This window comes from Bufo bufo, chromosome 10, assembly GCF_905171765.1.
Source record: "Bufo bufo chromosome 10, aBufBuf1.1, whole genome shotgun sequence".
In the NCBI taxonomy this organism is placed as follows: domain Eukaryota; kingdom Metazoa; phylum Chordata; class Amphibia; order Anura; family Bufonidae; genus Bufo; species Bufo bufo.
In genome coordinates, this window is record NC_053398.1 from 40,329,624 (window position 1) to 40,353,910 (window position 24,287).

Sequence of the window (24,287 nt, forward strand, 5' to 3'; positions counted from 1 at the left end):
ATAGACTGTCAATGCGGTAGCAGTGTGCATGCTTCACCAAATGTAGGCCACAGGACCTGTGGGCAGATGGTCAGACACTTTTCGCCTATCCTGTGGATAGGTGGTAAATTGGCACTCTGGGATGACCCATTTGAGTTTACATTGACATTTAAATGCTTTATTTCCATATTATTTTCCAGCACCTGCACTTCTGGAAAACTAGACTGCATTGGAAAAGTTGAACATACAGGTGTGTGCTCACAGATTGCTTCTTGGATATTGTAAAAAACAAGAAGAGGATTGTGTGCATGTAAAACAAAGGTCCAAAGAATGTACCTTCGTCCTTTACTCTCTCTCTCTCTCTCTCTCTCTCTCTCTATATATATATATATATATATACAGTACAGACCAAAAGTTTGGACACACCTTATCATTCAAAGAGTTTTCTTTATTTTCATGACTATGAAGGCATCAAAACTATGAATTAACACATGTGGAATTATATACATAACAAACAAGTGTGAAACAACTGAAAATATGTCATATTCTAGGTTCTTCAAAGTAGCCACCTTTTGCTTTGATTACTGCTTTGCACACTCTTGGCATTCTCTTGATGAGCTTCAAGAGGTAGTCCCCTGAAATGGTCTTCCAACAGTCTTGAAGGAGTTCCCAGAGATGCTTAGCACTTGTTTGCCCTTTTGCCTTCACTCTGCGGTCCAGCTCACCCCAAACCATCTCGATTGGGTTCAGGTCCGGTGACTGTGGAGGCCAGGTCATCTGGCGAAGCACCCCATCACTCTCCTTCATGGTCAAATAGCCCTTACTTTCAAAGTTTTCCCAATTTTTCGGCTGACTGACTGACCTTCATTTCTTAAAGTAATGATGGCCACTCGTTTTTCTTTACTTAGCTGCTTTTTTCTTGCCATAATACAAATTCTAACAGTCTATTCAGTAGGACTATCAGCTGTGTATCCACCTGACTTCTCCTCAACGCAACTGATGGTCCCAACCCCATTTATAAGGCAAGAAATCCCACTTATTAAACCTGACAGGGCACACCTGGGAAGTGAAAACAATTTCAGGGGACTACCTCTTGAAGCTCATCAAGAGAATGCCAAGAGTGTGCAAAGCAGTAATCAAAGCAAAAGGTGGCTACTTTGAAGAACCTAGAATATGACATATTTTCAGTTGTTTCACACTTGTTTGTTATGTATATAATTCCACATGTGTTAATTCATAGTTTTGATGCCTTCAGTGTGAATCTACAATTTTCATAGTCATGAAAATTAAGAAAACTCTTTGAATGAGAAGGTGTGTCCAAACTTTTGGTCTGTACTGTATATATATATAAAGCTAATAGAATGATCTTACATGAGAATTAAATAGTGCTCTAGAGGCTGGAACTGGAATCATGTATCTTATCCTGAGATCATCATGGTGGAGTAAGTGTTCCCCGAAATGCAGATGCTACGGTACTTTTAAGGTATATATTAGGAACCTGGATACAATCCCAAATGTAGCCTCTTGGTCACTATTTTAATGTAAACAGGAACCCAGTTACCACAAGTTGAACATTTGGTCAGTGTTGGTGGACTTCCCATCATACAATGTGCTTTCGCTCCTGCTATCACAGGTATGGACAGCACATAACAGTCGGCATCCAGTGTGATTCTACTGGCAAATGATGCCATGCTTCCCGTCTTTTCCATCCATCAGCAGTAACATTGAGTTCCTTTTACTATGCTATGCATTGTTGAACTGCAGAGATGGTGATATTCATTATTTAAATTAAACTAAGTTCTCAAACAGTGAGCCCAGACCCTCACTGCCAATTAGCAGCACAAACTCATAGGGCCGAGACTCATAAGGAAACAATTTGGAACTAGCAAGATCAGAGGAGACTTCTGTGCTCTTCATTTGGACATTAGTGGTAACTCAGTGACACTGTAGTAGTGTTGAGCTCGAATATTCGAATCACAAATTTTAATCGCGAATATCGCCACTTCGAGAATTCGCGAATATTTAGAATATAGTGCTATATTTGTGAATAGTGTTGATTGCGAATATTCTAATCGCAAATTTTTATCGTGAATATATTACATTGCCGATTTTTGAAATCAAGTGAATAATGACTGGAGATCACGAATTCTCGAATTTGCAAATTTATGGCGAATATTCGGCCAAAAATTTGCAAAATATCCCGAATTCGAATATTGCCTATGCCGCTCATCACTACACTGTAGTTGATAAGGTTAATAGAAGACACATATCCATCCAGTCCAACTTTTAATCCTACTGTTTCAATCCAGAGGTAGGAAAAAACATGAAGCAGATGCTAATTGTCCTATATTAGGAAAAACAATCCTTCCCGACTTCAAATATGATAATTAGACTGAATCCTGGGATCAGTGTGTCTGATCTCCAGAAATATAAAAAACATAACTTTTATTACACTCAAAAAAGCTATTCAGGACCCATCACAACATCTTGTGGTAGAGAGTTCTATAATCTCTCTGCTCTTACAGTAAAGAATCTAAGGGGGTAATTTACTAATCTGAAATACGCCTAAATTAGGTATATTTCAGGCTATCTGTGACTTTTCCCCGCTCACGCCAGGTCTAAAATTGTGGCCGTTGCATGTGCAGGGAAGGGGACGGTGTGGCAGGCCTGTCTCATTCATCATTTGGTCTAAATGTAAAACAGCTCGGAAGCTGTCCTACATTTAGAACTGGCACTGGATGCGCCGAAGTTATGGAGAGGCCGAAACCTTTTCATAACTCCGGCGGATCCACCGCCAGCTATGGGCCTTTATTAAGACCGGCGTCTAAAACGCCAGTCTTAATAAATATACCCCCAAGTCAATGATGACAGTAAAATCTTCTTTCCTCTAGAGTCCGTAGAGGATGCCCCCTTGGTTGCACACCTATGTATAAAAAGATCATTAGCAAGATCTCTGTATTGTCCATTCATATATTTTTACATTATAAGATCTCCCAAGTCTTCTTTTTAAACCCGAAGTCTGGTAACTTGGTGTTGTAATCCACCCTCCAATATCCTGAATGTTTATTGCTGTTCCATGTTCTATTCTGACAACTGTAATCTGTTGAATGTTTTTTTTTTATAGTCTGTGCGGATCCGAAGATTTACTTTGATTGCACAAACAAGACAGCAGGCACTAAGGGGGCTGAATGTCAGAAGAGTTGCCAGACTTTAGACATGCAGTGTGTAAGTTATTTATTTTATTTTTTTAACTTTCACGGAAATTTAAAGGAGTTTTCCCATCTGAACATCTATAGCATTTTAATAGTATATGCCATAAATGTCTAAAATGTGGGGGTCTCTGCAACCCATTTTTGGGGATCTATTGGGAATGGAGAGCATGCTGTGCATGTCTTGCATCCTTTCCGTTCAATGATATAGAAGTTCTGAAAATAGCCAAGTGCGCTTACTATTTTCAGAGGTCCCATAAAAGTGAAAGGAGAGCAAGCCGTGCGTGCGGCGCTTGCTCTAGATTGACTGCTGCACCCCGTTCCCAGAGGTGAAACCCACACTTATTAGATATAAATGGGACATCCTGTCGATATGCCATAAATGTCCAGGTGGGAATAACCCTTTAATTTGCTTGTCCGTTCAAATTTTGAATTGTGGATTTAAATTGTTACCTTTCAGAACTGAAAACATCAACCCCATTAAGTGATTGGGTCCACTGTGTAGAATAAAGCAAGGGATATGTCCAAGGCCTCATTCACACGACCGTTTTTCGGGTCCGCAACAGAGCCGCAGTTTTTGCGTCTCGGGTGCGGACCCATTCACTTCAATGGGGACGCAAAAGATGCGGGCAGCACTCCGTGTGCTGTCCGCATCCTTTGCTTAGTTCCGTGGCCCCGCAAAAAAAATATAGCATGTCCTAATCTTGTCCGTTCTAAGCATTTCTACAATGGGCCGCCCGTTCCGTTCCGCAAAAAATGGAACGGTCATGTGCATGAGGCCTATGGCTGGAATTGCCCATAAAATTTTTGTGGCAGTTTTTGATGCAGGTATTTTATATTTTAGCCAAAAAACAGGAGTAGATCCAAAAAGAAGGAAAACAGTTCACAGGAAAGACTCATACTTCTTTTATGCAGTACTCTGGCTCAAGAAACTAAACAAAAAATGCCATAAAATTTTCTCCAGTGCACTTCAAGCTTTACAATGTCCAGTCTTGGTTAAAGATTAAGTTATACTTCTTGTTGTGCTTGTAGCTGTACTTGGTTCTGCTTCTTGTAGTTGGAATGGCAGTTGCACGGTGAAGGTAAATGTGGCTATTTGTACAGTAGTTAAGTGCTGGCCATGTATGAACGTCTACTTTCCACTGTAGAAGGTGCTGATAGAAAAGTCCCACTTCTAGCAGTGTTTGTACTAGTCTTAGTTAAGCCTGTTGCAGTGCTTGTAGCCAATAAAGTGGAACCACATTAACTTACATAGTTAGGCTGAAAAAAGAAACAGGTCCATAAAATTCAACCTTTTGTACATCAATTACAACATTATTAGAGTAATGATAGCCATTAACCCCTTAAGGACCCTGCCATTTTTCACCTTAAGGACCAGGCCATTTTTGGCAAATCTGACATGTCACTTTATGTGGTGATAACTTTAAAACTCTTTTACTTATCCAAGCCATTCTGACATTGTTTTCTCGTCACATATTGTATTTCATGACAGTGGTAAATTTGAGTCAAAACATTTCATTTTTATTTTAAAAAATACCAACTTTGCAAAACAAAATCAAAAATTTGCAATTTTCTAAATTGATGACATTTTCTGTTTTGGGAAATTAGAAGGCTTAGAAGTTTTGAAGCAAAACATGTTAGATCATATGGTATTTTTATAGAGCAGGTTGTTATGGATGCAAGAATACCAAATATGACTCCGTTTTTTGGTTGTTTGTTTTAGTTTTACATAATAAAGCATTTTTAAAAAATGTCTCTATATTCTGAAAGCCATAGTTATTTTATTTTTTTTGGGTGTCTTATGTAGGGGCTTATTTTTTTGGGTATGAGATTACTTTGATTGGTACTATTTTAGGGTGCATATGACTTTTTGATCGCTTGGTATTACACTTTTTGTGATGTAAGGTGAAAATTTTTTATTTTTTTTTACGGTGTTCATCTGAGGGGTTAGTTCATGTGATACTTTTATACAGCAGGTTCTTATGGATGCGGCAGTACTTAATATGTACACTTTTTTATTTATTTAAGTTTTACACAATAATATCTTTTTTGAAAGAAAAAAATCATGTTTTAGTGTCTCTATATTCTGAGAGCTATATTATTTTTTTTTTGGGCGATTGTCTTATATAGGGTCTCATTTTTTTCGGTATGAGATGACTGTTTGAGTGGTACTATTTTAGGGTGCATATGACTTTTTGATCGCTTGGTAATACATTATTTGTGATGTAAGGTGACAAAAAATGGCTTTTTTGACACTGTGTTTATATTTTTTTTTTACAGTGTTCACCTGAGGGGTTAGGTCATGTGATATTTTAATAGACCTGGTTGTTATAGACATGGCAATACCTAATATGTCTACTTTTTAATTTTTTTCAATTTTAACACAATAAAAGCATTTATGAAACAAAAAAAAACTTTTATAGTCTAATCATTCTGAGAGCCATAGTTTTTTTTATTTTTTGCCCGATGTTTTATGTAGAGGATTATTTTTTACGGGATGAGGTGACGGTTTGATTGGTACTATTTTGGGGGGCATATGCCTTTTTGATCGCTTGGTGCTGCACTTTTTGAGACAAAAAAGATTGTTTTAGCACAGTTTTTATTTTATTTTTTCTACAGCGTTCAGGTGAGGGGGTGGATAATGTGATATTTTTGTAGAGCCAGTCGTTACAGTTCGGCAATACTAAATATGTCTGGTTTTATATAAAAAAAATTCAATTTTGTTTTTCAATTTTGTGTTTTTATTTTGGGATTTTAATTTGTTTTTAACTTAAAACTTTATTTATTTTTTATTCAGAATTTTTTTTTTTTTTTACTTTTTTTCAAACTTTTTATTTTTGTCCCAGTCTGGGACTTCAACTTCTGGGATCTGATCCCCTCTGCAATGCATTACAATACAACCTGTAATGCATTGACTATTGTAATGCATTGACTGTCAGCTTTTATGCTGACAGCCTGCCTGTGAGACCCAGTCTAAGGGCTGTATCTCACAGGCTTCCGTAGAAGGCAAGCTCCGATGCCTATTGAAGTCTTGCCTTCTCTGCCATCGGGTCCCTGCCACTGCAGCACGGGGACCCGATGGGGAAGTGGAGGGCACCCGTACCCTCCGCAAACCCTCTGCTTTGACCGCGGCATGCAAGGGGTTAACACGCCGGAATCAGTGTTTTCACCGATGCCAGTGTATGTAGCAGGGGCCCGACTGTCAGTGACTGCCGGGTCCATGCCGCTGATCGGGCGGGCGCAGCTCCTGAACCCACCCAATCAGCCCGCCGAACTTGTACAGCATGGGTCCTTTTCCGACAGTGCCGTACATGTACGGCAAGGGGTTAATGCCATTTGCTATTAGTTACACATCCAGCTGCTGTCATAGTATCTGCCATTATGACTTGTTTTAGTGTCTCCATATTCTGAGAGCTATATTTTTTTTTTTTTGGGCGATTGTCTTATATAGGGTCTCATTTTTTTCGGTATGAGATGACTGTTTGAGTGGTACTATTTTAGGGTGCATATGACTTTTTGATCGCTTGGTAATACATTATTTGTGATGTAAGGTGACAAAAAATGGCTTTTTTGACACTGTGTTTATATTTTTTTTTTACAGTGTTCACCTGAGGGGTTAGGTCATGTGATATTTTAATAGACCTGGTTTTTATAGACATGGCAATACCTAATATGTCTACTTTTTAATTTTTTTCAATTTTAACACAATAAAAGCATTTATGAAACCAAAAAAAAACTTTTATAGTCTAATCATTCTGAGAGCCATAGTTTTTTTTATTTTTTGCCCGATGTTTTATGTAGAGGATTATTTTTTGCGGGATGAGGTGACGGTTTGATTGGTACTATTTTGGGGGGCATATGCCTTTTTGATCGCTTGGTGTTGCACTTTTTGTGATGTACGGAGACAAAAAAGATTGTTTTAGCACAGTTTTTATTTTATTTTTTCTACAGCGTTCAGGTGAGGGGGTGGATAATGTGATATTTTTGTAGAACCAGTTGTTACAGATTCGGCAATACTCAATATGTCTGGTTTTATATTATTTTTTTTTTCAATTTTGTGTTTTTATTTTGGGATTTTTTATTTTTTTTTACTTGAAACTTTATTTATTTTTTATTTATTTATTTTATTTATAATATTTATTTATTTTTTACTTTTTTTCAAACTTTTTATTTTTGTCCCAGTCTGGGACTTCAACTTCTGGGATCTGATCCCCTCTGCAATGCATTACAATACAACCTGTATTGTAATGCATTGACTGTCAGCTTTTATGCTGACAGCCTGCCTGTGAGACCCAGTCTAAGGCCTGGATCTCACAGGCTTCCGTAGAAGGCAAGCTCCGATGCCTATTGAAGTCTTGCCTTCTCTGCCATCGGGTCACCGCCACTGCAGCACGGGGACCCGATGGGGAAGTGGAGGGCACCCGTACCCTCCGCAAACCCTCTGCTTTGACCGCGGCATGAAAGGGGTTAACACGCCGGCATCAGTGTTTTCACCGATGACAGTGTATGTAGCAGGGGCCCGACTGTCAGTGACTGCCGGGTCCCTGCCGCTGATCGGGCGGGCGCAGCTCCTGAACCCACCCAATCAGCCCGCCGAACTTGTACAGCACAGGTCCTTTTCCAACAGTGCCGTACATGTACGGCAAGGGGTTAATGCCATTTGCTATTAGTTACACATCCAGCTGCTGTCATAGTATCTGCCATTATGACTTGTGAAAGTAGGGCATTCCATAGTCTGACTGCTGTGACTGTAAGGAACTCTTTCCTATATACAGTAGATCTCTAAATTGCCTTTTCTCCACACGTAAAGAATTTCCCTTGGTCCATTGTCCTGTCCTTGATTGTCATTGTCGTAGTTATATAAAATGATTGTATTTACAACCTAATGTTGCTGTTGGAATAATTGACCAACTAATGGTTTCAGTGTTGATGTTGGCTACTATTGTGGGGAAGAAAGTAGCTCAGAATTTTACTGTGGAATCTTATATACTGTTATAGCACTTTAATGTCATAGATGTGGCTGGAATAATTGTATGTGTGGTGGTCTGAACTGACCTTGCCCCTGGCACTTTGAATTTTACTTGCCCATGTGGTTGTGTTGCTTGTAGTTGGGAGTTGTGATCTTTTCCTTTTTGCTGTTGCTCACATAGTTTTAGTTGTGGCTGTCTCAGTAGTGCTTGTTCTTACATTCAAAGTCTTAGCTTTAATTTGAATACTTGTAATTGCATTAGTCCGAAAAATTCTTGTCCCGCCTTTCGGCAACTATTGTGTATTGAGCTACAGTTGTGGTCATATACGATCTAGTGGCAGCTTCAGTTGTAGATGTTGGTGGAATAATTGAAGTTGCAGTCTTCAGTAGAGATAAGGGATCAATTCAAATCCAAATTTTTGGTGATTCAATCTAGGCTACTTTCACATTGTGATCCGGCCGCCAGTTTTGGCAGAGAATGCCTGGAATCAGACGGACACAAACCACAGTGTGCAGTGGTTTCTTTCCGCCCAATTCTTGGCATTTTTGCCGGCTTGGGGCTGGATCTCCACCGTACCCCATTACAGTTGATGGGGCCGGCGGTCATTCCAGTTGCATTCGCCAGTAATGCTGGATCTTGGAATTTCAGTAAGCTGTTCTCTATTGGAACAGCCTGACACATTTGTATTTATTTATTTTTTGGTGAGGAGAGGGGAGAGAGAGGAGGAAAAAAATGAATACATATTTTTAAAGGGAGAAACTAGAGAAAAACAATATGAGTCCAAGACACTTTCAGAGTGTCATACACTAATTTTCATTCCCATTTCAGCACTTTTGAGTTAAGTAGAGAATCGACAGATTCAGCCAAATCGAACCCAAATGCATGTGAATAGAATGCCCCCTTAGTGCCCCCACACAGTAGTAATGCCCCTTAGTTCTCCTGATTAAGTTTCCATGAAGAATTTGTTCTTGCATGCTTACTTTAGAATAAACACACGATGAAGCATAACATTTCCATCTGCAAGTCCCCTTTTCTGTCTGCATGCATAGCCTAAGGATCATTCATAGCTTCGCCTAACTCTGTTTGTACAGTAGATGCTAAACACCCATGACAGTTAAGCTTTAATGACATTCTCCTCTCTAATGATCTGTAACACTAAGACACGTTTGCGCCGTGGCACGCAGAGTTTGGCAACTCTATGATCTTTAAAGTTCAAATCTAAGCATAGTGTAGTTTTTATTACTAAAGATAAATAAGCTTCAACTACAAAAAGGCACCCACACAAACCAAACCTCATCTCATACTCCTTAACACATACTGCCGTACATGTATGACATTGGCATGCAGGGATGTATGGGGCAGGTTGACAAGCTGAGGCTGCTCTATTTGTTGCCAGTGCTGGCTGTATAATACAGCAGACACTTGGTGGCATAGCTAGATATGAAAGTAGTGATTCCCCCATAGGCTGCAATAGTAAATCATTGCAGTCTATGGTAGAAGCGGTCAATCTTGTCACGGAACCATGAACCAGACGTACAACAAGAGATAAGTGAAAATAAGAAGGCTTTATTGAAAATAAAGCTGTAAAGCAAAAGTCCAAACGGATGGTGAAACCGAGCAGAGTCTTTGCGGAGCCAGAGGTCAGGAACCAGAAGGGTAGTCAGACGAAGCCAGGATCAGGAACCAGCAGGGTAGTCAGACGAAGCCAGGATCAGGAACCAGCAGGGTAGTCAGACGAAGCCAGGATCAGGAACCAGAAGCAGCAGCAGTCTTAGAAGCATGTGAACACAAGAGGACCAAGCAAGGAACTGAAGCCACAGACCTCCTATATATATGAGCTAGGCATCCAGCTCCTCCCAGGGGAAGGAGGAGCCGCAGGGTGGAAGGCTACAAGAACCCAGAAACCAAGATGGCCGCCAGCACATGTCAAACGAAGGAGAGCAGCAAGCAGGTAAGACCATGACAGTACCTCCCCCTCAAGGGCCCCTCCTCCGCGGAGCACAAAACGGTTTCTGAGGGAAGCGTGCGTGGAAGGCTCGGAGCAAGGCAGGAGCATGGACATCTGCGGAGGGAACCCAGGAACGCTCCTCTGGACCATAACCACGCCAATGGACCAAAAACTGCAACCGACCGCGGACCAGGCGTGAGTCCAGGATATTGCTCACCTCATATTCCTCACGATTGCCCACTTGGACCCGGACGAGGCCGAGGAACCGAGGAAGTGAAACGATTACACACCAGTGGCTTCAACAGGGAGACATGAAACACGTTGGAGATCCGCATGCCAGGAGGAAGCGCAAGGGCATAGGCTACCGGGTTTACCCTGCGAAGCACTCGGAAGGGACCAACAAAGCGAGGAGCCAGCTTGGGAGTGGGCACTCGAAGGTTGAGGTTGCGGGTGGACAACCATACACGGTCTCCGACCTGGTAGGAAGGAGCAGGCGCTCGTCTGCGATCAGCCTGGAGTCTCTGGCGCTGCGCAGAGACCTCAAGGGACTTCTGGATCTGTACCCAAGAAGCACGTAGGACGGAAAGGTGATCCTCCACAGCCGGAATATCCTGGGGAGAGAATACCTCCGGTAACACGGCAGGTTGGAACCCATAATTGGCCATGAAGGGAGACGTCCCAGAGGAAGAGTTCACCGCCGTGTTCCTGGCAAACTCAGCCCAAGGCAGGAGGTCAACCCAATTGTCTTGGTGATCGGAGACATAGCAACGAAGGAATTGCTCCAAGGCCTGATTGGATCGTTCTGCGGCCCCATTGGACTGAGGGTGGTAGGCCGAGGAGAAGGAGAGATGAATCCCCAACTGGGAGCAAAAGGCGCGCCAGAACCTGGACACAAACTGACTCCCCCGATCCGACACAATCTCATTAGGCAAACCGTGCAACCGGGGAGCGCCCTGGCAAAAATCGTGGCCAACTCTTGTGCAGAGGGTAACTTCTTGAGAGGAACACAGTGGCACATTTTGGAAAACCGATCCACAATCATGAGAATGACCGTATGGCCTCGGGATGCAGGGAGGTCCACAATGAAATCCATCCCCAGGTGTGACCATGGGCGCTCCCCGGTGGCTATGGGTTGCAGAAGGCCCAACGGAAGGTGCCGAGGGGACTTACTCTGGGCACAAACGGAGCATGCCGCTACATATGCGGCGATGTCGGAACGTAGGGAAGGCCACCAGAACAGACGTGAAACAGCCCAGGACAGCTGATTCTTTCCAGGATGCCCCGCGGTCTTGGAGTTATGGTAGGTTCGCAACAACCGAGTGCGCAACTCCTCAGGCACAAAACATCTGCCGTTGGGTCTCCCAGAGGGAGCACCAGATTGAGCCGCCAAAATCTGCTCACCCAGGGGAGAGGTCAGGCTGGTGCGAATGGCGGCCAGGATCTGATTCGGAGGTATGACCGAAGTCGGAATCGACTCCTCCCTGGACAGCTCGGAGTACTGCCGTGATAGGGCATCCGCCCTGATGTTCTTGGAACCGGGTAGGTAGGAGACCACGTAATTAAAACGTGACAAGAACAGAGCCCATCTGGCCTGACGTGGTGTCAATCTCTTGGCCTCAGAAAGGTAGGTCAGATTCTTGTGGTCCGTCAGGATGAGAACCGGAACCACCGAACCCTCGAGCAAGTGCCTCCATTCTTTAAGGGCCTGCACGATGGCCAATAACTCCCTGTCACCAATCTGATAGTTGCACTCCGCGGAAGACAGTTTCCGGGAGTAAAACCCACAAGGAAGCAGAGGACCCTCTGGTGTTCTACGCTGAGACAGAAGGGCGCCTACTCCCGTCTCAGACGCGTCCACCTCGAGGACAAAGGGCAACCCAGGGTTGGGATGCGACAGAATCGGAGCCGACACAAAGGCGGACTTTAGGGCCTCAAAAGCTCGGATGGCCTCGAGCGGCCAGACCTGGGAATTACTGCCCTTCCTGGTCAGATCCGTGAGAGGCTTGGCCAGCATGGAAAAGTCCCTGATGAACTTCCGATAATAATTGGCGAAGCCCAAAAAGCGCTGCAGGGAACGAAGACCACTGGGCTGGGGCCACTGTAAGACAGCCGAAACCTTCTCAGGATCCATGGAGAACCCCTCAGCGGAAATGATGTAACCTAAGAAGGTTACCTGGGATCGGTGAAATTCGCATTTCTCAAGCTTACCGAACAGCTTGTTCTCTCGTAACCGTTGCAACACTCGTCTGACATCCAGAATGTGGGCCTCCATGGATTCAGAATATACCAAGATGTCATCCAAATAGACTACCACACACTGCTGCAACAGGTCACGGAAAACATCGTTGATGAATTCCTGAAAGACTGCGGGCGCATTGCACAACCCAAAGGGCATAACCAAGGATTCGTAATGACCGGTCCTGGTGTTAAACGCGGTCTTCCACTCATCGCCCGCCTTGATCCTTACCAGGTTATATGCCGCCCTCAGGTCGAGTTTGGTAAAGACCGTGGCCCCTTTAAGGCGATCGAACAGCTCGGAAATCAAGGGTATCGGGTAAGCGTTCTTGATCGTGATGCGATTGAGACCCCTGTAATCGATGCAAGGCCTCAACTCACCGCCCTTCTTTTTCACAAAGAAAAATCCAGCCCCTGCCGGGGACGAAGATTTGCGAATGTGTCCGCGTGAAAGCGCCTCCCTCACGTACTCCTCCATGGCCTCATTCTCCGCTACCGACAGTGGATAGACTTTGCCACGAGGAGGAACGGCACCAGATTGTAACTCTATGGCACAATCGTATGGGCGGTGCGGAGGTAGGGCAACCGCGCGCACCTTATCGAATACATCCCGGTACTCCTCGTATTCAGGAGGCAACAGAGAGTCCGAGGAAGTACACAGCAACTTGACAGACCCATGGATGCAACTAGCCCCACACTGCGGTGACCACGAGAGGATCTCGACCGATCTCCAATCGAAAGTCGGATTATGCTTCTGGAGCCAGGGGTACCCCAAGACCACCGAGTAGTGTGGAGACGAAATAACCTGGAGGCAGACCGACTCTCTGTGAACGGCACCAATGGCTATCCCCACTGGAAGGGTCTCATGAGTCACGTGTGGCGGCAGAAGGGGTCTGCCGTCTATCGCCTCAAGAGCCAGTGGGGAACCTCGAGCCTGCAGAGGAATGGAATTGGCGGCAGCGAACACACTATCAATGAACAAACCACCAGCACCAGAGTCCACCAACGCCTGGGTCGTCACCGAGCCCCCGACCCAGGAGAGGACAACAGTGATCAGTGGTTTGTCAACACGGGAAACCGGGGACGAGGAGACTCCACCCAAGATCTGCCCCCGACAGGATCTCAGGGTACGAGCGTCTCCCGGACGGTTCGGACATGCCAACCGAAAATGCCCACCGAGACCACAGTACATGCATCGGCCCTCGCGTCTCCGGAGTGCCCTCTCCCCCTCGGACAGGCGAGCAAACCCCAGCTGCATGGGTTCACCCCCAGACAAGTCATCCCCAGGAGGCGTGGGAGGAGAGGGAGGCACGGGTGGGACAGCAAACGTAGGCACCAATCTGTTAGAAGACCTCCGCAGGTTCTCCTTAAAGGAAGGTCTCTCCCTGAGTCTGGTGTCAATCAAAATCAGGAAAGAAATAAGAGACTCGAGCTCAACTGGTAGGTCCTTAGCTGCAACCTCATCCTTCAAGGCATCCGAGAGACCATGAGAGAAAGCAGCGACCAGAGCCTCATTATTCCAGCCCACCTCTGCTGCCAGGGTACGAAACTCAATGGCGTATTCAGCTACGGATCGTGAACCCTGTCTGATGGACATAAGGAGCTTCGCAGCAGAGGCAGCACGAGCCGGCACATCGAATACCTTCCGAAGAGAAGCAACAAAACCGGAAAACTCGGCAACCACCGGATTGTTGTTCTCCCATAAAGGGCTGGCCCAGACCAAAGCCTTGTCCGAGAGCAGCGAGATCAAGAAGCCCACCTTTGATCTCTCAGTAGGAAAGGCATGTGGCAGCAACTCGAAATAAATGCCCACCTGGTTAAGGAAACCTCGGCACTGAGTTGGCTCTCCCCCAAAGCGCTGTGGAAGAGGGGCAGAACCGGTCATACCCCGAAACACCGCAGGCGCAACAACAGGTGTCGGGGTAGACTCTGGCGCAACAACCGGAGCGGCAGTAGGAGCGAGCCCAGGAGCGACAACCGACCCATCGGCAACGGGAGCGAAATGAGCCGTGCGTTCAAGCAGGGTTTGCAACGCCACAGCGAACCGACCCAACAGGTGATCCTGCTGATCAAGTCTGGCAACCAGCGTGGGTAGCGAGGATGGCCCTGTACCGTCAGAATTCATGGCTTGGTCCTAATGTCACGGAACCATGAACCAGACGTACAATAAGAGATAAGTGAAAATAAGAAGGCTTTATTGAAAATAAAGCTGTAAAGCAAAAGTCCAAACGGATGGTGAAACCGAGCAGAGTCTTTGCGGAGCCAGAGGTCAGGAACCAGAAGGGTAGTCAGACGAAGCCAGGATCAGGAACCAGCAGGGTAGTCAGACGAAGCCAGGATCAGGAACCAGCAGGGTAGTCAGACGAAGCCAGGATCAGGAACCAGAAGCAGCAGCAGTCTTAGAAGCATGTGAACACAAGAGGACCAAGCAAGGAACTGAAGCCACAGACCTCCTATATATATGAGCTAGACATCCAGCTCCTCCCAGGGGAAGGAGGAGCCGCAGGGTGGAAGGCTACAAGAAACCCAGAAACCAAGATGGCCGCCAGCACATGTCAAACGAAGGAGAGCAGCAAGCAGGTAAGACCATGACAAATCTCCTGTTAAAGTCCTCTAGGGAGACTAAAAATAAATGTAAAAAAAAAAGGTTTTAAAAATTTTAAAGAATAAAAATCACCCTTCCCTTTTTTTTACAAATAAAAATAAACAAACAATTCAAAAAATAATCATCATTGCTATCGGCTTGTCCAAAGATGTCTAAACTATGAAAATACAAAAATATTTATAGTGATTGGTGTAACGGAAACAAAAAAAATCAATAATTTTTGGTCTCTTCACTCCCTCCTAAAAATTGAAAAAAGTTATTGAAAAATGTCATACATACGACAATATAGTATTAAAGTAGAGACAGACAGGTTGATTTCAGAGGTCTGGCATTTAAAAGTTAAAAGTAGGTGGTTGCCGAGAACCAACACCACAATCATTGCAGACTGGGCCTGGAAAAGAGTCCCGGCCACCTGAGAAGAGTCCTGGTTATTCATGAATTCCTGCTCTCCTGCTGATGACTGACCGTCTTCTACCTAGTTTTCTCCCTTTCTCTCTAGAAGAGAACTGCCAATCATCATCAGATGGGTGAGAGAGCAGGAGATTAGGAATAACCAGGACTCTTCTCAGGTAGATTGGACTCTTTTCCAGGCCTGTGCTGCAATGATTATGATGCTGGTTCTCGGCAACTACTTACTTTTAGCTCATAAGTGACACACCGCTGACATCAGCATTTCTGTCACCATTTTATGCTGTCCTCAGTGATGTCAGCATAAAGTTGATGACAGGTTCCCTTTAATATAGAAAAGTTACGGGGGTAAGAAAATGACGATAGTAAGAAATTTATTTATTTTCAAATTTGTTTTGTTTTTTCAAGTATGAAAGCACGATTGTCTACGTTTGGTTTTGTACTGACCCACAAAATAAAGATAACACCATAAAACCCATAAAACAATGGAATTTTTTTGCAATTACACCCCATTTAGAATTTTTTCCAGCTCCCCACTGCATCATATGCAATATTATATAATGCCATTAGAAAGTATAAGTAGTCCCTCAAAAAAGCAAACAGCCCTGAGATGGCTATGTGAATGGAAAAAAAAAGTTAAGGATCCTGGAAAAACTGTGGCGACTGGTGTCAAAAGCACATTTTGCTGTTGCTTCTTCTGCTCCAGGTTTGTGTGTGTGCCTTTTTGTAGGTGCTGCATGGTATTTAAATGGTCACATTCTATGTGTAGATTTACAGAATATAAAGAGACTTTGACACCATTTATTTTTCATGTTATTTACAGTATAGCACACAGTGTATTTCTGGTTGCGTTTGCCCCGATGGCCTTATATCTGATGGTAATGGAGGATGCATAACAGAGGAGCAATGTCCATGTCTGCACAACAATGAAGTCTATACTCCAGGCTCAACTATCAAAATGCTCTGCAACGCCTGGTAAGTGCTTCATGCATAAGCGTAAGCTATATTAAAGCATGTAGATAAAATAGGGATATTACTTTTCAGTACTCCTGTTAGTTATGGAGGTCACAAAACTTTTAACTTTAAAGTTCAATCATATATAAAGTAGGGGACACTATTAAAGGGGTTGTCGTTTCTAGACATTTAAGCGCAGGGTCTGTGGCAGAGTATATTTGTCTCAGTGTTTTCTTCTGGTCACTCAAGTAGTCTAGCAGAGTCTCTTCTAAGCACTGAACCCTAACTGCAGAACACTAGGGGCTCTGACTGCTTTCCTTATATGCAGTTTCTGTCTGAACTAGAACCTTCTAGTAGGAGGGGTGGAGTGGAGAAACACACCCCAAACAAATACAAGGTTAAAATTATGGTCTCTCATAGACTTGCATTAGACCTTCAATAATACTTAATGGCAATGACATAGAAGTTTTTTTCCAGACAAGGCAAGTCTTCAGGCATAATAACACAGCCACACATGACATTCAAAAGGTCAGTCTGTCAGTTTTTTTGTGGTAAACAAGACTGGCTTTTTCCCTTCAAAACTGTTCTTTAACCCTTATAATAACTGTGGAAAATTACTAGCTTCTCATTATTAGCTATAAAGTCTCAAAAGTCTATCAGTATTCATTGACCCTTTCCACTGTGCTGTGCAAACACAGTGCAAATGAACAGGATATATATATATATATATATATATATATATATATACAGTACAGTCCAAAAGTTTGGACACACCTTCTCATTCAAAGAGTTTTAAGGCTATGAAGGCATCAAAACTATGAATTAACACATGTGGAATTATATACATAACAAACAAGTGTGAAGCAACTGAAAATATGTCATATTCTAGGTTCTTCAAAGTAGCCACCTTTTGCTTTGATTACTGCTTTGCACACTCTTGGCATTCTCTTGATGAGCTTCAAGAGGTAGTCCCCTGAAATGGTCTTCCAACAGTCTTGAAGGAGTTCCCAGAGATGCTTAGCACTTGTTGGCCCTTTTGCCTTCACTCTGCGGTCCAGCTCACCCCAAACCATCTCGATTGGGTTCAGGTCCGGTGACTGTGGAGGCCAGGTCATCTGGCGCAGCACCCCATCACTCTCCTTCATGGTCAAATAGCCCTTACTCTCAAAGTTTTCCCAATTTTTCGGCTGACTGACTGACCTTCATTTCTTAAAGTAATGATGGCCACTTGTTTTTCTTTACTTAGCTGCTTTTTTCTTGCCATAATACAAATTCTAACAGTCTATTCAGTAGGACTATCAGCTGTGTATCCACCTGACTTCTCCTCAACGCAACTGATGGTCCCAACCCCATTTATAAGGCAAGAAATACCACTTATTAAACCTGACAGGGCACACCTGTGAAGTGAAAACCATTTCAGGGGACTACCTCTTGAAGCTCATCAAGAGAATGCCAAGAATGTGCAAAGCAGTAATCAAAGCAAAAGGTGGCTACTTTGAAGAACCTAGAATATGACATATTTTCAGTTGTTTCACACTTGTTTGTTATGTATATAATTCCACATGTGTTAATTCATAGTTTTGATGCCTTCATAGTCATGAAAATAAAGAAAACTCTTTAAATGAGAAGGTGTGTCCAAACATTTGGTCTGTACTGTATGTATCACAATAAACATATAAAATGCAGTTACACCGTGTTAAACAGTATAAGTCAGTGCAAGTTATCCCTTTAAAGTGAAATAAAGTAAGGAGTTGCAGACTTTGCATAGGGGAAACAGGGGCAAATGTCTACAAAAAGTACTCATGCTCCACGGCACTACAGGTGCAGGTGCCACCTCTGTGAGCAAGAATAGGAAATAGAGAAGTGGCCACCCTGGGAATTACAAAAATAGTTGACTACACATGCTTAGCTATGATATTTTTAGAAGTCCCCTTACCCACTGGAGAAAAAAGGCCCATTTTTTGAGAAGCAGATCTCAGAGGTGGCACCCACATTTCGGTCATATCAGACATTTATCGCATATTCTATGGATATTCTACAAATGTTTATATGGTAATAATCCATTAATGTCTAGTGATTGTTTTAACTTTTAAGGGGTTGGTGGCTTTCTGGCTACTGTTGAATGTACGATGACTATATGGCACTTACTAATATAGCCTTTGTTGATATTCTGTGCCGATTGCTATATTTCATAAGCCATGCCTTCTTGTTAAGCATTATTCACATAGAGCTCTTGTCCATAAGATGGCCGCTGAGGGAGGGTCATGTGACCAGACACATCACTCAGTCTCCTATATTCAAATAAACTATACCTACACTAAACTCCCAACAGTGCAAGTACAGATGGAAGGTGCTCTGTATTTGAATAGAGAAGACGTCACATGGAGGTGATGATCCTCCATCAGCAGCCATTTTATGGACAACGGCTCTGTGTGGACAGCACAAAAGACATGGCAAAAAGAAGGAATACTTTATTAAATATGAAAATGCCACAGAATTTTAACAAAGGCTATTTTAGAAAGAGCCATATAGTCATCTTACAGACACATTGGTCAATCAGTGGCCAGAAAGTGGGCAATCCCTTTAAGGATTGCCACTGCTGCTGCTTGCCTACCCTCATATTACATACCATATTGCTGCTGCTGTTGCCACTGCAGCTGCTACTCCCTGCTCTTAATCCTCTTCTGCCACTTCCATTACCCCTACTGCCATTACAAATACACAGCTGCCATTGCTATGACAACCCCTAAACACTTACACACACATCTACTGCCTTGTATTTTCCATGCTGTGCTGTTACTACCTCTATTACCCTACCTTTTTCACATACACACTGATGTTCCCAATTAAAAGGGAGAATTTTTCCAGGCTTGTTCAGAACAAGCCACAGTTTTTTACTGACAATTAACACTAGTGTGTGTATAAATACGGGCAACATTCTGTCCCAATTATTGCATAATTTTTGGAAACAGGGGCAGGGATATGACTCTATTAACCCCTTAGGGACCCATGACGTACCGGTACGGCATGGTTCCCGAGTCCTTAAGGACCCATGACGGCGGGCGGTGATCGGAACATGGTGCCTGCTCAAATCATTGAGCAGGCACCACGTCTAAATGCGCGTCAACCCCCCGTGTCAATTCAGACCTGCAGTTTGCGGCTTTTACCTGGTGCGGCGGCGGTGGTCGGACGTGCCATCGGGTCCCCATGGGGCTGTGGGGGGGACCTGATGGCATGGAAGGCAGCGCGATGCCTTCCGGTGAAGAGCCCACAGTATTACTCTTACAGCCAATGCATTCCAATACAGAAGTATTGGAATGCACTGTAAAGGATTAGACCCCCAAAAGTTCAAGTCCCAAACTGGGATAAAAAATAAAGTGAAAAAAAGTTGAAAAAATAAAGTTTCCCCCCCCCAAAAATTCAAAGTTTCAAGTAAAAAGAAACAAAAACATCATTTTCTCCAAATAAAGTAAAAAAAAAATGGTAAAAGATAGGGGGAAAAAAAGGATACATATTAGGTATCGCTGCATCCGTATTGACCGGCTCTATAAACATATCACATGACCTAACCCCTCAGATGAACACCGTAAAAAATAAAAAATAAAAACTGTGCTAAATAAACCATTTTTTGTCATCTTACATCACAAAAAGTACAACAGCAAGCGTTTAAAAAGGCATTTGCCCACCAAAATAGTACCAATCTAACCGTCACCTCATCCCGCAAAAAATGAGCCCCTACCTGAGACAATCGCCCAAAAAATGAAAAAAACTATGGCTCAGAATATGGAGACACTAAAACATCATTTATTTTGTTTTAAAAAAGCTGTTATTGTGTAAAACTTACATAAATAAAAAAAAAGTATACATATTTGGTATCTCCGCGTTCGGATCGACCGCCTCTATAAAAATATCACATGACTTAACCCCTCAGATGAACAACGTAAAAAATTTTAAATAAAAACTGTGCTAAATAAACCATTTTTTGTCACCTTACATCACAAAAAGTGTAATAGCAAGCGATCAAAAAGTCATATGCACCCCAAAATAGTGGCAATAAAACCATCATCTCATCCCGCAAAAAATTAGACCCTACCTAAGATAATCGCCCAAAAACTGAAAAAACTATGGCTCTCAGAATATGGAGACACTAAAACATGATTTTTTTTTTGTTTCAAAAATGATATTATTGTGTAAAACTTACATAAACTAAAAAAAAGTATACATATTAGGTATCGCCGCGTCCGTATTGACCGGCTCTATAATAATATCACATGATCTAACCTGTCAGATGAATGTTGTAAATAACAAAAAATAAAAAAAACGGTTCCAAAACAGCTATTTCTTGTTATCTAGCCTCACAAAAAGTGTAATATAGAGCAACCAAAAATCATATGTACCCTAAACTAGTACCAACAATACTGCCACCCTATCCTGTAGTTTCTAAAATGGGGCCACTTTTTTGGAGTTTCTACTCTAGGGGTGCATCAGGGGGGTCTCAAATGGGACATGGTGTCAAAAAAAACAGTCCAGCAAAACCTGCCTTCCAAAAACCGTATGGCATTCCTTTCCTTCTGCGCCCTGCCGTGTGCCCGTACAGCTGTTTACGACCACATATGGGGTGTTTCTGTAAACTACAGAATCAAGGCCATAAATATTGAGTTTTGTTTGGCTGTTAACCCTTGCTTTATTACTGGGAAAAATTTATTAAAATGGAAAATTTGCCAAAAAATAGAAATTCTGAAATTTCATCTCCATTTGCCAATAACTCTTGTGGAACACCTAAAGGGTTAACGACGTTTGTAAAATCTGTTTTGAATACCTTGACGGGTGTAGTTTCTTAGATGGGGTCACCTTTATGGAGTTTCTACTCTAGGGGTGCATCAGGGGGGCTTCAAATGGGACATGGTGTCAAAAAAAACAGTCCAGCAAAATCTGCCTTGCAAAATTGTATCTCTATTTTCCATTAATTCTTGTGGAACACCTAAAGGGTTAACAAAGTTTGTAAAATCAGTTTTGAATACCTTGAGGGGTTTAGTTTATAAAATGGGGTCATTTTTGGTGGTTTCTATTATGTAAGCCTCGCAAAGTGACTTCAGACCTGAACTGATCCCTAAAAATTGGGTTTTTGAAAATATCTGAAAAATTTCAAGATTTGCTTCTAAACTTCTAAGCCTTGCAACATCCCCAAAAAATAAAATATCATTCCCAAAATGATCCAAGCATGAAGTAGACATATGGGAAATGTAACGTAATAACTATTTTTGGAGGTATTACTATGTATTATAGAAGTAGAGAAATTGAAACTTGGAAATTTGCAATTTTTTACTTCATTTTTGGTAAATTTGGTATTTTTTTAAAAATAAAAATAATTTTTTTTACTTCATTTTACCAGTGTCATGAAGTACAATATGTGACAAAAAAACAATCTCAGGATGGCCTGGATAAGTCAAAGCGTTTTAAAGTTATCAGCACTTAAAGTGACAATGGTCAGATTTGCAAAAAATGTCCGTAAGGTGAAATAGGGCCGAGTCCCTAAAGGGTTAAGGCATAATTTTTGGACGCTTGGTCCCAACATTGTTTTTTACCTAATAATAAGGGCCAATTTTTGGAAGCTTTCTAGTATGAAAAAAATAACACATGTGATGGTGCAGTGTTTTGAAATTTGCTGTTTTTAACCATGCATTTACCCATAGCTATATATGTAAGCATCACTCTGACATTATTTGAAATTACTGTCATTGTGTACAAGTGCTTAAAAGGAAGGGGGATTATGAGATGCAGCTGGACCCATCAACCCACTTTAATTTATCATAACATGCCTGTAGAAGAATGTTCCTAATATACTGTACTTACTGTCTCAAAGTTGCATGGATCAGTCAATCTGGAACCCGGTCATGGGACGTGACCATCAGAGTACCAGGTTTCTGGTCTAGCCATGGACGGATACTTCCACAGCCCAGGATAGGGGAAATGCTGTGGACATAGCCAGAACTATTTGTCTAATGGATGCATATACAAACTTCTGAACCCACCTCATATGCACATGCGCCAGAGACTCAAGTGGTTCTACCTGTGTCAACAGCACCTCCCTGTCCAAGGCTGTGGCAATGTATCATTATACCAGACTGGAAACCTGGTTTCCTGACTTATGGAGATGACATCAGCAGATGCAGCATTTCCAAATAGAGACTGGTCACATGACCAGAGAAGCCGAACCATTTTTATTTTCTTCTACAGGCAAGTTATAATTAAATACGGTTGGTTGATGGGTTCTGCTGGGTCCCTGAAAAGCCTTTAATAAATTTGTAATACTTCTTCCTATTTTTCCCTGCAGTACTTGTGTGAACAGAAACTGGCAATGCACTAGTGAGCAATGTATGGGAACCTGCACTGTATATGGAGATGGTAACTACATTACATTTGACACCAAGAGATACGCCTTCAGTGGAGACTGTGAATACACATTGGCCCAGGTAAATGTCTTTTTAGTTGTTGGTCCTCCTCCCAAAATAAAATACAGAATAGTCAGTATCTGTAAAATGATATGTACAATTGACTTTATTTTATTTGAAATCCAGGACTACTGTAGTGGTGACTCCAGCAACGGAACATTCCGTGTTATCACAGAGAATATTCCATGTGGATCCACAGGTACTACCTGCTCTAAATCCATCAAGGTCTTCCTTGGCGTAAGTGATATTTTCTACCATCGAATATGTAACATTTTGTGAAATAAATTATATGTGCAATCTATTTTTGATTGCCTTCTGGAATTAATTACAATTCTTGCCTCTTTAGAATTATCAACTAATCCTTAATAATGAGAAATTTGAGGTTGTAAAGCTTGACGTTGGAGCGTATGTACCATACAAAGTGCGACAGATGGGTATCTACATGGTCATTGAAGCCCTCAATGGATTGGTTTTAATATGGGATTCAAAGACTACCATTTTTATCAAGCTGGAACCAAGTTTTCAGGTATCAAACAAGATCACTGCAAAGTCTAAACGTTGTAGAAATATACACCTCTTTGATTAACTGTCAGTATACTTGTTTAGACTTTAGTGGTTTGCTATTAATATCTCTTGTATTTTTACGTATAGGGTAGCGTGTGCGGGTTGTGTGGTAACTATGATGGAAATACGATAAATGATTTCACCACTAGAAGTCTGTCAGTGGTAGGAAATGTGGTTGACTTTGGAAACAGCTGGAAGCTATCTCCAAGCTGCCCGGATGCAATGACCCCCAAGGATCCATGTTCCCTAAATCCCTACAGGAAATCCTGGGCACAGAGACAATGTAGTATCATCACTAGCTCTGTATTTAGTGACTGCCATGCTCTGGTAAGACTATCTAAAATATGTTTTTTTAAATGTTAGTTTACAGTTTATGAGACATGTAAAACTGTAATTATAGCATATGTGTCTTCAAACTCCACTAAAAAACCTACAAAGTGAAGAATGCAAGAATAGCCTATGCTCTGAATGTAAAGGATTAAAGGTGTAAACTTACTTAAATATTAGTGTAAAAAATACAATGATGCCTAAATGTGATTTTTTTTAGCCAAAACATAAGAGCTACTTCAAAATAATTAAAAAAAAAAACAAAACAGCTAAAACACAATATAAAATTTCAAACCAAAATGTTGTTGCTTATTAGGTTATCTGTATAAGATTGGTTGTGGTCTGACTCTGGCCACCTCCACTGATCAGCTGTGGTGCCGGAAATAGTTATGAGAAAGACACAGCTCAATCCATTTTATAGTTGATGCTCGCATTCACTATAAAGTGGAAGGAACTGTGTAGTTCAGGCACCTATTTCCAGCATGAGAGTTAGTGCAGACACCTGTCACACCAGCTGATCTGATATTGATGATCAAGCTTAAGGATAGGCCATCAATCTAAAATCCTGGAAAAACCACTTTAAGGTTTCAGTACGCATTAGATTTTTGTCAGCCGAGGGGACTGGATGACTAATGT

General features: G+C 42.3%; 1 protein-coding gene across 1 annotated transcript in view; it reads left to right on the plus strand.

Moving 5' to 3' along the window:
• LOC120980013 (mucin-5AC-like) overlaps window positions 1-24,287 on the plus strand; it is a 151,672-nt gene that overhangs the window by 80,447 nt on the left and 46,938 nt on the right. Inside the window, exons 19-25 of the mRNA XM_040408877.1 lie at window positions 180-229; window positions 3,104-3,204; window positions 16,178-16,329; window positions 22,643-22,781; window positions 22,887-22,997; window positions 23,107-23,286; window positions 23,412-23,651. Coding sequence (XP_040264811.1) covers window positions 180-229; window positions 3,104-3,204; window positions 16,178-16,329; window positions 22,643-22,781; window positions 22,887-22,997; window positions 23,107-23,286; window positions 23,412-23,651 — 973 coding nt within the window. The remainder of the gene's footprint in view (window positions 1-179; window positions 230-3,103; window positions 3,205-16,177; window positions 16,330-22,642; window positions 22,782-22,886; window positions 22,998-23,106; window positions 23,287-23,411; window positions 23,652-24,287) is intronic.